General features: G+C 35.8%; 1 protein-coding gene and 1 long non-coding RNA gene across 2 annotated transcripts in view; both read right to left on the bottom strand.

Annotated features, from left to right (window-relative positions):
- The window catches only part of LOC309663438, a 237,947-nt gene that overhangs the window by 103,367 nt on the left and 117,303 nt on the right, over nucleotides 1-17,277 (bottom strand). The gene's annotated exons all lie outside the window — the stretch shown is intronic.
- Nucleotides 1-17,277, bottom strand: part of CPS1 (carbamoyl-phosphate synthase 1) — a 141,542-nt gene that overhangs the window by 39,214 nt on the left and 85,051 nt on the right. Inside the window, exons 22-27 of the mRNA XM_082466953.1 lie at nucleotides 11,192-11,333; nucleotides 9,789-9,854; nucleotides 9,278-9,341; nucleotides 7,393-7,574; nucleotides 1,017-1,211; nucleotides 499-566 (exon numbers count right to left, since the gene is read on the bottom strand). Of these exons, the coding sequence (XP_082323079.1) occupies nucleotides 499-566; nucleotides 1,017-1,211; nucleotides 7,393-7,574; nucleotides 9,278-9,341; nucleotides 9,789-9,854; nucleotides 11,192-11,333 (717 nt within the window). The remainder of the gene's footprint in view (nucleotides 1-498; nucleotides 567-1,016; nucleotides 1,212-7,392; nucleotides 7,575-9,277; nucleotides 9,342-9,788; nucleotides 9,855-11,191; nucleotides 11,334-17,277) is intronic.

Below are 17,277 nucleotides of genomic sequence, written 5' to 3'. Positions count from 1 at the left end.
ATAAAAGACACTGTCCATGTACTCCAACACTGTAATTCATTTATTTAAAAAATCTGATCTCAAAAAAAAAAAAGAAAAATTCAAACCATAGGCACCATCGGAAGGTGCTGACAACAGTCAAAGATAAACTGTCATTTCTGGGTATCAGAGAACAGATGCTGGTGAGAGATATCCCAAGCTTGTTTTGTTTTGTTTTTGCTCTTTGGTTTTTTAAATTGTCCTCTTCTCTAATGTAAAGTTATCCTCCTCCATTTGGCAAGGAGATGCCCTAAGCCATGCTTCTAAGATGTAGGATTGGAGAAACTGTGTTGTCACTCCCTGAAGGAAAAGCATTAGGCTGAAGAACTGTGCACAGGTCTTCACTCCGGCTGTGTTGGTATGGGGATTGTCTATGGATTTACAAATTACTACACATCAAAGCCTAGTGCTGTTAGCATACAGAATGCAGTTCTGTGTCTCCTGACTTTTAAATAATAGTTTTAGAAAACAATATATTACCTCAAAACATAGGAAGGTCTCAACAAGCAGGGGTAGCCCACTGACTTCGCAAATTCCAAAGCCTCGTTCTAATTAACAGAAACAACAACAACAAAATGCATGAATAGTTTAAAATATTCAATAAAAATGCAGAATGGTATCGTTAGAACAAGTGGTAACCCAACTCCTTTTATTCTTTCTCTCAAAAGACACCATTAAAATGTAAACTGGACACCAAAATACATAAAATTTCTAGTTTCTAGAATAACTCTATGGAATTGATTTTTATTTTTCAATAAATATCAAGTCTAGTTCAAAAATAGTTTGAACTTCTTTTCATTGTTGGAATCAATGAGAATCCTCCTATCAGTTTATAACCAGCATTTAACTGCAATCATGGAAATTCAGCAACTTTAAAGTAAATTCACTAAGCATAGTGCATTCTCTCTGCCCTGCTGTTAGCATCTGCAGTCGTTAACATTCAGGTTATGACTCTTCAAAATGGACCATTAAAAACAGACTCGTGTTTCTCTCCTTACCAAAGTGTTAACGGCTTTCCATGGTGCCTGAGACACCTTCAGCTCGTCCAAGACAGCTGAGAAGATGGAGCGATCCTCAGCCCTGTCGATCTGCAGAGGGCTCGTGCCCATGATCTTGACACCGTTCTTGTACAGGGGGACGGCCAGGTTGTTTGGAATCTGGCCCCCGACTGATATGATACAGCCACCGCACGCCTGAAAAACATGTCCTCGATGTCAGCCTCTGGACAATGAACAGCTGTGCTAATACTGCCTCTGTTTCCTTTCTGAGAATGCTGAATGAACATGACTGCGATATTTTCATTATTTCCATCAGTGGATATATTGTTATGCCACAAAGAGGTAAACGGACTTAGTCCTGACTTTCCAGGCACTTACCTGCTAAAATTTTTGTAAGACTCCCATACAACTACACATGATAACCATGTAAGACTCCCATACAACTACACGTGATTACCGTGCACGACTTCCATACAACTGCATGTAAACGTGTGACATTTGCATGTGTGGCAATTAAAAGAAAATCAAGTCAATGAACATTTCCATCCTGTACTTTACATTATAATCAACTAATTCTTGAACTACTGTTGTAATTTCTTAAACGGATACAGATCTCTCCTTTTAACATTCCCCTCTGCGGCTCCTCTCCACCCCAGCACTTCACATTCAGATTAATCATTCAAAAGACTGCTTCACCAAGTTACTCCTATACTCGGGAGTTCTCCAAAGGTTTCCTTTGCCTAAAGGCTATAGTGTTAACTCATTACCACTGGGGCCATCAAGACTTTCCAATCTTATCTATGATCACTCCTGTCAGCCCCAGGAAAACTACCTACTCACCGTCCCACCTTCGTGCATTCCCACCAGCAAGCTTTCTCATCTCCACGTAATCTTTCCCTGCCTGTTTCCTTTCTCCCTTCTCCTTTCCCTTATCAATTTTCTAACCATCCCTAAAGTCCAGTCTAAATCCTACCTCTCATTGTGACATCCTGTCTCCTTTACTGCTGCTTGGTACCTGTCTACAGTACCCAGAACTCATTTTAATTCCTATTTCCTTACTATTTGCCTTATAAGCAGTCCCTGAATCATTAAACTTAATCTCGTATGAGCAGTCAAAACTCCAAGAGTTTTTTCTTAAAAGCCCACCAAATCCCAAATTTTCTTGAGACTAGTGGTAGAGAGGTGAGGGTGAGCCAAAGAGGGATGGTGGGGAATTGGGTTTGGACTTAGAAGTCCCTCCTCTTCTTGGTTCCCTCTGTGAAACTCTCCCTGAGGTTCAATCTTCTTGTCTGTAAAATTAGGATAATACCTGCCTACTTCATAAGGTTCCTATGTATGTAGATCAAATAAGACAATAAACATTAAAGGTGTTACTACATTATAAGTTATAAATAAGACATTATTATTTATATTAGAAAATATTACAATATCTGATAGGCCATTGATCTGGGCGTAATTTGTGTTTGCTTTAATGACCTACTAATGAATGTTGCTGAAGTAATACATATGTGCCAAAGGTATTTTGTCATTATTTGAAATTATTCTGAAATATTTTTTAAAGGGATGAAGCTCATTTCTCTCTGATAAGAGAAATTACGTACTGCCCAAGCAAACACCCTGCAATTAAGTGCTTAAATTCATTGTAAGCATTATGGAAAATAACAGTCCACATTTCTGCATATTTATAAGTACATTTAAACTGCTTTTATCGTCATTTTTTTATGTTCGATATCCATTTTTTGCAAAACCTTTAATAAATATTATTCTCTTAACTATAGTATTTTTATTTGCTTATCATTTTTAGTTTATTAACAGCATTAATATTTTAGAAGCCTAGAAACTAATTCCTCAATTAAATATATAGAAAAGTCTCTTATGTGAAAGGCTTCAAAATAAATTCTAAAATTAAGGGAGAATTAGCCAGTTATGAGCAAATATCAGAGACAATTGGACTAAATAGATACTTACAGCTGAATAAAAAGGCTCTAAGTAATAAATATATCAATATTTTCCAAAATAACTCTATGGAATTGATTTTTGTTTTTCAATAAATTAACAAATTTAAAAACAATAATAATATGCACTGCTACTATTTATTAAGTACATTACTATATACCCTAGACGATGTTTTGACTTTCATGGTCATGGTATCACTTTGAGGCAGTTATTACTATCCCCATTTTGCAGTTAAATAAACTGAGGCTTGGTGAAGGTGAAATGACTTGCCCATTTTTCTTATCTAGCAAATACAGACTTACTTGAACTCAATTCTACATATTGTAAAGCAGTTATGCTTATCTAATATACCAAATCTTTGAATCTGAAGCTAACACTGTTTTTCTGGCTGGTTTCAAAGGTAGTGAATGTTAGAAGTCAGGAGAAGAGCAATTTCTAAAACGCTCTTTTTGGGAAGTGGTAGATAGAAAAACATTCACTGCAAAACCCTATTCTCGTCATTGACCTCCAGAAATAAAGACCATCATTTGGAAGACAAATCACATCCATAGGAATGTTTTAGAGTAATGGTGTGATGGTTTGTGCAGGTTTTGCCTGAACAGCAAAGATAATTCAGTAGAAGAGAATATTTATGGGATGAAGTTAATAGATGAGAGTTTTGTGGAAGAATTTTATCTTAAATTGTCCCCAACTCCAAGCACAGAACTTGTAGGGACTTAGGGAAGAGAATCTGGTATCCCACACAGACAAATTATTATCATACATATTGATACAATCACACAAATAGTTTCAAGTAACTTTCTGAAATAAAATAGTCTAAAATTCAGATTTGTTTCCCAGATTTCCAAATACTTTAGGCCTAAAGTAATTCCATTAGTGTCCCAAAGTTCCACCGATGTTACCTAGATTTGTTTGTAGTATTTTTACCCAGCTTAGTTTCTTAGTTTTTTAAACCTGATATCACAAAGCTAAGGTATCACTGCACAAAAACCTTTCTGAAATAATCTTTAAGCTGAAATTTATTTTTAGCAGTGAGGAATGAAAAGAAAATTCTTCAAATTTATTTGAGAACATCTCAACTTCCCTTAGACACTAATCACTTTGGTCAGTCCTTATTTTTATAAACAAATTAAATGCTGTATTATTGACAGGATACAATGTAAGAAAACTTGTCTTATTAATGGAAATAGCATTTACTTCATCAAAAAATAGCCTTGATTTTTGTAATTTCATGTATTATCTCTAATTTACAAGCCTCCACTATTTATATTCTGTCAGTGAAGTTGATCATGCATTATTTTTTAGTAATTTGCATTTTAGTAAAACATTTTTAACATTTCAGACAGACTCTTAAGCGTATATTTAATTACAATTAAACCAAATGCTAGGAATGAACCCCAATCCTGGTTTAGAGTGATGCATTACCTGATGGGTTTCGCCTGTCACTAATTAATGTCTGTCACTCTTTCATTCACTTAACTCAAGTTGTGGTACAGAGGTACCATTGTCTACATATACATATGGTATTAGGTGTTAAAAATAGGAGAATTAAATCATTAAGCAGAGTACATATTTATGGGGTATGATCCAGTAAATTATACATCATAAAAAGCAAGAAAAATTGTATAATCAGGACTCAAATCAGACAGGGACATCATAAGGTGTCAAATATGTTGCCTGGTATTTTTTTTTGTTTTGAATATTTGAATTTTATTTTATTTAGTTTTTATACAGCACGTTCTTATTAGTCATCCATTTTATACACATCAGTGTATACATGTCAATCCCAATCTCCCAATTCATCACACCACCACCACCACCCCCCGCGGCTTTCCCTCCTTGGTGTCCATACGTGTGTTCTCTACATCTGTGTCTCAATTTCTGCCCTGCAAACAGGTTCATCTGTACCATTTTTCTAGGTTCCACATATATGCATTAATACACGATATTTGTTTTTCTCTTTCTGACTTACTTCACTCTGTATGACAGTCTCTAGATCCATCCACGTCTCTACAAATGACCCAATTTCGTTCCTTTTTATGGCTGAGTAATATTCCATTGTATATATGTACCACACTCACACACCAAAACATAAAAGATAAAAATGCAAATCTCTTCTCAGGGAGCAGAACTCATGAGCACGATCATAAGGAATTAATGACTTCAGTTTAAAGGGTTGCTCTTTATAAAGTTGAAAAAAACTGTCTGCAGCCAAAGGGATATATTGCTATAACATTTTCTCCTTAAAAAAATAAAGAACAAGTGGGAAGGAGATTTTGGCATTTTTAGTATCTCCTCTCACTCAACTTCTGATCAAGACCTCCCTCCAAAGCAGCCTGCTTTACTCACAGGCCATGTTACTTTTCTGACTTCCCCTTAATGTTTTCTTTAGAGGTGCTTCTTTGATTCCATGGAAACAGGCTTGGTCCTGAACTAGACCAAGAGACCTGGACCAAGGGACCTATCATACTTTCTATCATCCCACGTAGCTATGTATCCTTGGGAAAGCCTATTGCCCTTCTAAGTGACTCAAATGTGTGCTTTTAAATAAGTTTAGACGTGCTTCCAATTTTCCGCAAATTTACAGCTGAATGCCTCAGTGCCTTCAGAATCTCTAGGGGCATCCAAGGTCGAATAAGGGCAGCCTTCTGAAGGTTGAGGCACACCCGGTATGAGGGACAATGCCTGTAAAGCCTGCTGTGAGGAGACACACAACAACCTTACACAAGGAAACACATACACAAATATATGTACATACGTGTATGATATGTGCATATGATATATAACATTTCTTGTGGGGTAGTTTAAAGAATACATCAATGGCATATTGTTCTTATGTTCTTCAACATAACATTTACAATTACCTTATTATATATAGTAGCACTATAAAAACCAATTAGCTTCAAATACGGGGCAATTTATTTATTTCTATCATACTGAATTCAGTTATAACAAAAGGACCTCATTATCATCCATGTGTAACTGCATCCAAAGGCAGTTGTAGAAGTTTTTCATCTTTCCTTAAACCATTTCATGGGGAAATAATTATTTATGTGTAAAATGCCTGCTGCTATTGCTTGTAATGCTTGTTAACATTTTTAAAACAATTATGTAACTTTTCACATATTACGTCATGGATTCCAGTTTTATTTTAATGTCTTAAAGGTAGGGACCTGGATTTATAGCTCTCTATCCTGCTGAACCTGATTTTTAAAAGGTATTCGAGAAATATTTGCAGACTGTACTTGTTTTGATCCCCACTTATGTGTCTAAAATGAATTAAAAAATCATTAGAAAAATCAGGTCAGAGAGAGAACTAAAAATTGTGTATATTCTACCTAATGGTTTAGTTTCATTATATTACAATATTAGTAGGCCAGGCCTAAATATTGATAGAAAAACATGATGATACATCAATCTTAAATTTGTCTATATTTTTCTTCACAATAATAAAATCATCACATTGTTCTAGCACAATACTTTATACTTGACAATGTGATCTCAACTACAAATCTCATGTTGCCTTCACAGTACCTGCATGTAGAACATTTAAAGACTCATATGATTCATAAACAAAAAAAAAGATGAAGCCTAGAGAATTTATATAACTGGCAAAAATCAATGAATTTTCAAGTCAAGAATTTAAGTCTTGTGGCTCCAAGTTAGAATTTTTTTTCCTTAAGTGACCATATTTTGTACATAGGGATGATTCTCTGTAGTAGGAAATGAATTACAATAACACCAAAAGGCACAACTATTGGACATCACTCTAAAATTTTCAAGTAGGTATTTTTTTAATTGTAAGCTAACTTGTTCTACAGACTTACAGTAACCTGGGATCATATAAATCCACAGTAAAGATATACTCAATAATATTGGAGTGGAGATGGAAGAGCTACTTCACAGCAAGCTATAAAGGCACCAAAATCATTCAGAATAAACTCATTGATTTTAAATTGAAGACTACTGGCTTCATCTGATAGCATAAAGAATTAACCAGTCCTCTGTGAACGACAGTCTCCTCTGAGAACTGGTCATCATTAAACTGCAACAGCACGTAACTAGAGAGAGGCTGCTTATCATATGTCTACATGACCAATTAAATCGTTTTGCAGAATATTTATTGGGGCTGTCTTGTGCTAATTAATATGTATCGGGCACATGTTACCAAGAAGAATTTTCAGTAGAGCTAGAATGCTTAGAAAGAAAAAGTGAATTTTATATGAAAAATAATTACTCTGTGCCAGGGCCTCAAGAATCTAAGGCTAGGTGATATTTTTTTAGAGTTTCACTACAAAATGAGACAATGGAAGACACCGGCAGCTCTTTCTCCTAAGGGGAATTACAATGTAAATCTACATACATGAATACACATATATAAAGTATGCACTGCATATATTTTTCTCTTTGTTTTTTTTACCTCCTGATGATAGATGTCTAGGATTCTCTCCAAAGACAACTCTTCGAAGTACAGCTTGTCACACTCATCAAAGTCTGTGCTCACGGTCTCAGGGTTACAGTTTACCACCACTGTCTTCTTGCCAAGCTGACGCAGCGCGCGGATACTGGAGACGGCACACCAATCAAATTCCACGCTGCTGCCTGCAGAGACCATGAGATTGGGGAAACGGGGGAAGAGAAGCCTGAAGTCACCACGCAAAGAGAAGCAGAAATATACTGCCAATCAGTCCAGGCTAAGGGAGCTCATGCCCTTTCAGTTCAATTTTTAAAACTCCAAAATATACATGTGAGATCTATTATGCACACTATATTAGTAGTAGTAAAAACAGGGACTAATTAAACAACGACAGGTTGGCTTGTTTTGTATGCTAAGTTCTGCAAGAGGTAATCTCCATATTCAAAGCATTCAGAATCTGAAAGTTAATGGGAGATAACTGTAATAATAATTTTAAAAACTTCATTTACTGAAAAGAAACTCAAAGTGAACATATTGACCTCAGTACACAAAAGTAGTTAAGTTAGAGATCAAAATACTTGAGTTCTTATTTCAGTCCTTCCACTTACCCTGCTGTCTGAGGGCCAAACCCAATGATCCCTGAGGTGCCTTGCAGCTCTGACATATCTTGATTGATTGGAAAGCCCTGGCCTTTCCAAGCATATCCTTTTAAGCTTGGCAAGGCCACCCCATGCAGAGTGAGCGACCTTCTAGGAAGTAATTTGAAGTATAATAATGGCCTAAATGCCTCAAAATATCACCTCTACTGGGATGCCATAGAACTGAAAGTTCTGGGATTTGTACTAATCCTTTGCATTAGGACTTTGTCTCCTAAAAATTCTTATCAGAATAATAAGTTGTCCAAATATAGTAGCATGTTAAATCTCATTATCAATTAAGTATGCACTTGATTATCAGCTCAGCTAATCTTTCCTAGGCCCTAAAGTAATGTAGAATTGTTGCATAATTAGGTGAAGAAAGGTTTCGAGAAGAGAAGGGTAGATCCTGGTGAAGGCGTCCAGACCATTTAGCCATAAGATAACTGAAGTGGCAAAGGTATAAACACTTTTGACCTACTTTAAGATCTGGCCAAAAATTGGCAAACTACCATATCCTGAAGCACTTAGTTAATTGTAAAAACTATAATAAACTATGCTTAAAGTAACAAAACAAGACCACATACATTCAAATCATATATTTCATCATTTCCATATTAGAACACCTTGCAGAGACAAAATGTTAGATATACTTATTAAGAAACATCATTGTCTATTTAAATATATACTTTGTAACTAATAGATCTTGATTCATTATTAAATATTCAGTTTTAAGTGACTGGGAGAAATATAACAATTTCTGGTGAGAATGTTTTAATTAAATTATGTAATACTCTTCCTGTGCCCCAAAGAGAAGAGCTCTTTGCATCTAATGTCAACACAAGTCATATGTTAGGTCAGACACTGGGTCTACAAATATAATTACTGGCTGATGGATAAAGTTCTTGAGCAAATAAAGATCTTTGTGAAAAACTATGCGGGAAGAGAAAAAGTCAAAGTGTAATTCATTCCCCAACCCCAGTAAGAGGCTCAATTTAGTTCATGAGGATGAAAATGATAAAGGGATGACATGATAAAATGAAAGAAGATGGAATCTGTGGTTGAGACCCACATTTGAGTCCTACTTCTACCACTTAATAGCTGTATAAGTTGGGCTACATGTCTCTGAACCTCTGTTTCCTAACTTGTAACATTTTTATTATGACAGCATTTAGTTTACATAGTTCTTAGAATAATGGAATTAACATGGATGAAACTGAAAAGGCCTATGTAAATATAAGTTATCACTTTACCAATGTGATATGGACCACAGCCCAGCACCATCATTCCATGTTCATCAAAATTGATATCATGCTCCTGAGGGAAAAAAAAAGGAAGATGTGGAAATTGTTACATTATTCTTCCCTCTATTTAAACTGTGTCCTGTCTTTGAGTGTGTCTTCCCCATTCTTCCTCTTGCTGATATGCATCCTCTATTAGTCTTTGGGAACCCATAAGTATAAAGTGTTATACAAGCCCTACTTATTCATAAAAAAATTATTCAATATTTTTAATTAGATAGTCATGAGAAAACAGCATAATTGTATGATCATGTAACCACTGTCTTTATCTCTTCACTTGTTTGATTTCACCATCTTAGGGCAGTTCTTAAAAGACTGAGTACAGAAACACATCATCACATTCAACTCACATGATGTCACTGTTTATTACTAGATAACCAAAGACACACAAAACGTATTCCCCCATGTGGACCATTTACTAAATCTAGAGCTTTCTTCATTACAGAAATTTGGCAGTTCCTACCTGACCATTGTAGGTAACATAGAGGTAGTTTGTTACTGATGGGTATTCTGCAGCCAGTGTATCAATCTGCAAGATAAAGTAAATAAATACTTACATACATAGGGATTTTTACTCCCCTTATTATAATTTTTTTTCAAGAATACTGTGGACTTTTTTTTTTGTTCTGCATTCATATTCCTTTAACGTCCATTACTATCAAATATAAAGACAAGAAAAAGGTATGTACAATCCAATTGCTTTCTAATTCTAAACGTGAGAGGGGAGAAAAAAATAATGATACAATTTAGCTATCACTTGGGCAATGAATGACAATACGCATTCCAGAGCAACAGATCATTACATAGTACCTCTCAGGAAGACAACAAGGTGGTCATATAGTCAACTGGTTATCAGGAAAACTTACCCAACCAGCTGTCTAAAGCAACTGCAAATAAAATCTAAAATCAAAGCAAAATGACCTATATATAAGGATGTCTTTGGTTTGCAAATTAATGCATAGGATTTAAGTTACCTATGGCACTGAGCGATGGGATGACATAAATACCACAAAGCATGAGGAAGAAGGGAAGAGGACAAGATCTCATTGAACATATTTGGAAAGAGTAAATCAATTCAGCTCTCAAGGGCCAGGAGCTCAGCTTAGTGAGCAAGAATTTGGGGCCGACAGGGCAAACTAATGTAAGGCAAGTGAGAAGGAAGAAAGATAATAATTGCTGAGTAGAAAATATTCGGCATCAAGCCTGAGACCTAAGGTTATGTGTGTGCCCCCTGAGCACATGGGGAAAAGCCAATGATTTTAAAGGACAAATCCCAGCTGGTGGTACTTTAAGCCAAAGCATCTCTTCTACTAAAGACCCAAAAAAATCACAACAGTACACCTATGAAAATTCTTGTGTGATTGTCATGAATACTAGATGAGCTCATTATGCCCAACCCTAACACAATGTATACTAAATGAACCATAATGATGGGGCACTTAAAATAAAGTATTACCTTGTAAATAGTCAGTGCCAAGAGAGATGACTATTCTTTTCAAGAGGGTCAGTCACTACACTAGGGCATTTCAAGTCCTTCTATTATGCTAAGCATTTCTCTTACTACAGATATATTTGCACGTGGGTCAAAAAGTAGAGGAGAGGTCATTTTGATTTTTTTTTTCATTTAGGCCAAGAAAATCATGTACTCACTCTTCCCTTTATATCCCAGTGTCCCTTCATCCTTTCCCCTTTAAAGCATAAATCAATCCTGTGCTGAATAAAATAAGTGACATCATGGGCATCAATTGAAAAAGTAAAATCACTTTTGAATTCCACCCCTTTTTATTGAAAATGGCTCTATGAATTGGTGCCTACATTTCACCCAAGGAATCCTGGGAAGAAAGAAAAACTCCTTTTCTCCTTTACCTGTTTAACCCAAGGATGAATGTTTTTCTTTAACCTCAGCTCCCTTGTCTGGGCCTCAGTCAGCCCGAGGCATTTTGAAATCTGCTTGTCTGAGAACCCAATCTCCTTTGCCTTTTTCAGGGTTTCTTCTTTAATGGACTCACTAGAATTTAATGAAAAAGAGGATTCAAGTTTAGACCAAACACAGTAAGAAGCAGTGAACTATTCACTTTCAAAATCACCAGAGGCTCCTTATTTTCCAACTTCAACATACTTAGGTCTCCTGCCTTTTAAAAATACACGAATAACCAACTAAATGGTCTAGCCTCTATGAAGTCTACTATTTGCAATACTGACTTTCTCAAACATGTGGTTTCCCACTTTCACACCTTATGCACCCTCTTCTCTTCTTAATTCCTGAAAAGTGACTTCTGCACCAAGTGTCCTAATGAATTTGCTCTTTCAAAAATAATCAGAACCTCTTAAATCCAGGAGTCTTTCTTAATTTTCATTTTCTCAGTCTTTCAGCATATGTCCCTTTTGATGTTCCATTCTTTAAAGATATTTTTCTCTGGCAATAAGTTGCTTCTCACCCTATTTTATTACAACAACAATTTACTGTGTTTTTTCTCCAAGGCTCTATCCTCTGTTACCTGCTTACATCTGGCTACTTTCTCTCCCTTCCAAAATTTAGTCACTGTCATTGGCTCATAATGACTAGTTATCCTACATAACTAGTTGATGATTCCCAAATCCGTAGCCCCTTCTCCAGTGTCTGACCTGTGTTCCAGGTCTTTATGGGCTTTGAGAATTTCTTCATCTGCGCATCCCAACATGGCATCAGACTGGGTATCCTCTCCATAAACTGTCTCTGTTTACTAATGTTACATATCTGTCTGTGTTGAGAAGATAGTTCTGTGATTTTATGATTATTTTCCACTGAAGCCAGATTTGTCTCCTCACTTTCCCCATGCTCATTTCCACAGTGTAGACACCATTCACGTTATTTCTCTCACCTATAATGCCTTTGACATTCCTGTCACCTACCCATCTTCTCTCCAGCTCCCAGCTTCATAGGTCAGCTAAAGCCAGGGCTCATCCTCAAAGCCTTCTTAGTCTGCCCTAACCCACACAGATCTTCCTGGGTTCTTAACTGACTCTTTTACAGGAGCTAGGGGCATAGATGGAATCATACCGTTTAGCATGTATCATTTCCTGATATTTTTAATGTTTGTTAGCTTTTATTCAGCAACCAGACATTTTTCCTGCTAGATTCAAGTTCCATGAGGGCAAAGAATACGTTTGGCTCATTTACCAGATTATTCCCAAAGCTTAGCACACTGTCTGGCTCACAGACAGCATTCAATAAATATTTATTACACGAATGAAGGAAACTGTAACCCTAGAGTTTGTTTACTTTATAGAAAAGACAAAGAAGTTATTGAAATCAGCTTATAACTAGAATTCAAAATGTACACAAAATAATTTGCAAAGGGTCGAGGTACAGAAGAATTAAATACTACTCTAAAAGCGTCTCTAACCAAATAACTGTGGCCAAGCTGTTTCAAGCAATAGTCGATACGATAAAATTCAGCTATAACAATTTGATAGTCAATACAATGAAATTAAAATATAACAGTGTGTTGTCAGAGATCTAATAATAAATAAAACATTTTCATTGAAATTCTACTAATAGAATGCAGTTGAATTAAACCTACTGCATTTTGTTCATTCTATCCTTCAATCTTCTTAATATAATTAACTCATATTCTGAGTTTACAGAAGAAGCAAGATGGTTCATTTAATAGCTACTTCTCTGGCTTTTTTATATCAGTGTTAGTTTGGATTTCTGAAGCTACAGGTCTTCCTAATCAATTCACTTTCTCTATGGTACCTACTTTGTCTTGTCTCTCAAATCCATTATTTCTCCTAGTGAATTTAATTTCTTTTTTCCTATTCCCATTTTGATTTCTCAGTCTTCTCAAGTATTTGATGAGCATTCTCTCAGAACGACACATTTTCCTGTCAAATTCCTGAACACAGTCTATTAAGTATTATTGGTCACTTACTATGTGCCAAGCACTGTGCTACCTACATGCTACCAAATATGGTAGCCACTAACCAAACATGACTATTTAAATTTAGATGTTAATTAGTTTAAAATTTTTTAGATTATTCAGAGCCACACTTTCACTAGTCACATTTCAAGTGCTCAATAGCCATACAGACTAGTGGCTACTATATTGGACAAGGCAGATTATAGAATATTTTATCATCACAGAAATTTCTACTAGACAGTGCTGCTCAAGACGACACAAAACAGTATTTGAGGCAATGCAGTGATAGAGAGTGATTCCAAACATTTTGTGAAGAGATAAGCTGTGTAGTGCAATGTGAGGTCAGAGAAAGGAGACAACAATATGAGTGGATGCACTTGAGAAATACTATGGCAGTAGAGGGATGAGAACAGAAGCATAAAATAAGTTCAGGTTTATACAGATGAAAGGAGTTGACAAGGCAAGGGCAACTGCATTCGCAGTAATGTGAGGAAGCAATAGGCATGGCAGGCATAGGAACATACTGAGGATTTGTAGTTGGAAAGAGTTAGTAGGACATTGTGGATGGTGAAGGCGGGGCAACACTCACTGTCATTTCCTTCATTAGTGCTTTAACATTTAGTGAACAAGTGCTCTGTGTATCAGAGCACTGTCCTACGTATTTTGATGGAGAGATAAAATATCAAATCTCCACACTTAAGGAGATCAGAGTATATAAGAAGGCAAACAAATAGCCATTTCTCTGATAGCACAGGGAGAGGTGCCGTGAGGAAGTGCTCCCAGCTCCTACTGGGGAAGTCTGGAAAGGCTTTATCCAGCAGGTGACTGCTGAGCTTCTGAGCTTCTTGAAACACCCAAATTTATGGCGTTTGCCTTTAGTTTTGCAAAAAAAAAAAAAAAAAAAAAAAAGTTTGAGACGAAAGCAGAGGAAAGATTTTTTTGTTGTTGCTGTTGCTATTTGTTTTATAAAGGCATATTTCTACTCTCCTTGCCAAGACTATATTCCTAAACCAATTGCTCATTTGCTTATGTGCAAGTGTGCATTCAGCCTCAAAGTGGAAGTGTTTGACAAATAAACAATTTTCCTAAATTAAAACTTTGGATGATGTTCTTTCTTAATCATGAGTTTCCTGGATGGTTTCAAATCATGTTTACCTGTATGAGGAAAGGCTACACATTTTCTCTGTGATCTGCAATCTTATTACAAACACAGGTATGAAGCTTGAGTTAGGTGGAAAAACACCGTGCATACAACATTGAGCCAATTCTTCCCTGTAGATTTTTTTAGCTACCTGCCAGAACATTTTCCCATCATTGTGGGTTGGCAGTAAAAGGAAAAACAAGCACAAATAAATAGATTTTCAATAAGACATTTCTTTATTATTGCAAAAAACTATCTGAGGCAAAACCTATATTATGTTTCTATATCAACAACCACACTAACTAAAATGACTAAATCCTAACGCTGAACAGCAATGGTCTGGACACACATAAGAAACAGGCCTTGAAAAGAACAATCACACCTATAATTATGACTATGGACTAGCACAAATGCAAGTTCTTCAAGTCCAAAGATAACCAGAAGTAACGTACTTATCTTTAACTCTTCTGGTGAGATTTTTTTTTTTTTGCTTTGAATGATTTATTTTTTATTTCTTATTATATGGAGGATCAGTCAATTCTTCAAAGGCTGCTATATTGCTTTAAATAAAAAGTATACATAATGGTATTAAACAAACAAAAAAAGAAACCATTTAGATGCCTCAAATTTCTGTTAGGGATGCAGTAAATTTGCATTTGTTTTGTCCACATTCAGCAATGCAGTCTTTTCTATTGCTGAAATATGCATAATTCCTCTTATTCTTTTCCACCAAAAGAGTCCAGTAGAGCATATAAAGACATCTCCAGCAAATATACACAGACTTCCTCCTCCACCCACCAAATAAAATTGGACTCTTACCAACAAACAAATAAAAAAAAAAGAAAAAGGAAGGCTGATAGATAGAATTGGCCTTGTGCATACAAAAGTAAAGTGAATTAGTTTTGTGCTCAGCTCTATGGCAAAGAAATAGCTAAGACTAACTCAATCATTACTGCTCCCCATAGCATACCTACCTCAGAGAGTTTTCATTATTTAAAGGGGATGCTGAGAAAAGCAACAGTAACACAAAATAATGAATGACAGAGTTTCAGAATGGGGGTGAAAACTACTTCTCCATAGGCACCCGCTCAGGTGAGAGTTCTAAAACAGATGCTTCAAGCTAGACCTACAAAGTGCATGTTTTAAGCTCACAAGCTGATTCTCAGAATATTTTCTTGGTGAGCCAAAAACTGATTTAACTTTCACTCAATATTCAAATAACTAGATCAATAGCATGATATGATATTTAAACGTCTTAAAATTAGGGTGTATTAAATTGGAATGGCATATGAATATATTCATGTTCATCTATTTCAATTTGAATGCAAATATTGGATAGATATGTTCCTATGAAGTTCCAAGTAATATATCTTCTACAGTATTTCATTCATGGCTTCTCTGGTTATTAATTTCTACTCTTTAGACATGTTTATGAAACAGTGCAAAGCAGTTTGCAATCCTCCTCCCTGAGAAACGAGACGTTGATTCTGACCCACCATGGCAGTTACAAAGACACAGACAAGTTAGATTCCTTCCCACACTGACCATGGTCCTAATTCTGTGGGGTACCCCTAACTCCAAGACAGGACGTAGGTGGCCGCTCTCCATTATTTCCCTCATTCACTCTCTCCACTGTTTCTGCATAACACAAGGTTGGCTGGCATGTCATTACACACAGAAGAAAATTCACTTCATTCCCTACTTGTTCTGATACAAAATTTTATTCTGAGTTCCATTATAATAAAATAAGAGAAGAGACAGTTTGAAGACATGATTCATTAGCTTTGCGCCAGTGATTTAGATAAGGTTAAACCTCTTCAGAGTCAAATACAAGATGAATAATCTTAAGTGAACATAAAGCTCATTTAACAATGTGATTTAGATATATGCTCCTCATCTTTATCTGCCCATATTGAGTGCCCCCATTTTGTCTGCTAAAAGGAATTCCCACCAGAGTGAGATTTTTTTTTATATCAAGCTAGGTAAAAGCTTGTTTTAGGGACAGGGCTATAATATTTCTATTTTTTTCAAAGGAAAATGAAAACCTTACTTTGGAACAAACTCAAAACAGAATAATTACTAAAAGAAAGATAAACACTGAATTTGTAATTCAAAACTGTTTTTGAAACCTCAATAGGAAATGCTCCATTTATATTATATTGTAAATCGAGGAAGCATTATACCAAGAGAGAAATGTGCTCAGCTGAATGGAACATATTGCACTAAAGAACACAGTGTTAAAATATGTATAATAAATAAATTACCCTTCTGTTATTTGATATGTATTTGAATGTACTAGTATGTTTATCTTTACTCCTTTGAACATGAACACATTAAATCCATATTTCAGAACCGTTCCTCTAAAATATACTACATATACAAATTTTCCTTCCCCTACCAGCTTTCCTTGCTTTCAGAGTTCAAGGGAAAACTCTTCAAAGGTTACACTTTCATCATTGCATAATAGATTCTAAACAATTAAACACAGAAACCCAAATAGCCGTGAGCCTGGCCTTTTCATAATCTTCAGTTTTTCTCTACTTAGCAGCACAAAATGACAGTCTGAAATTTTAGAGGGGGAAAAACATCTTAAAAATAGATGATCAGACTTTTACACGCCCTGACATCACCTTTTAATGGTTAGACAGGATGGCTCAGCTTCTACAGCGACAAGTCTCTCATGTGTTCTCCCCGTTTTATAAACAATACAAGCCTCTCTCCTCTTTCTCCTCGACTTCCGATGTAGATTTTGTTGTTGTTGTTTAAAATTCTACCCTACCCTGTCATCTCTGAAGCTTCCGCCACTCACACTTAGTCTTCAATAATAAATGATAAAAGGAAATGGAATAAATTCCCCTTAATGAGGAAATTTTCACCTGGCACAGAGGAGCTGGGGCAATCTATTAACT

Source organism: Balaenoptera physalus, assembly GCF_965194825.1.
Source record: "Balaenoptera physalus genome assembly, chromosome: 6".
Classification (NCBI taxonomy): Eukaryota; Metazoa; Chordata; class Mammalia; order Artiodactyla; family Balaenopteridae; genus Balaenoptera; species Balaenoptera physalus.
Note: the sequence above shows the minus strand (reverse complement) of the source record. Positions and strands in the feature narration are given on the sequence as shown.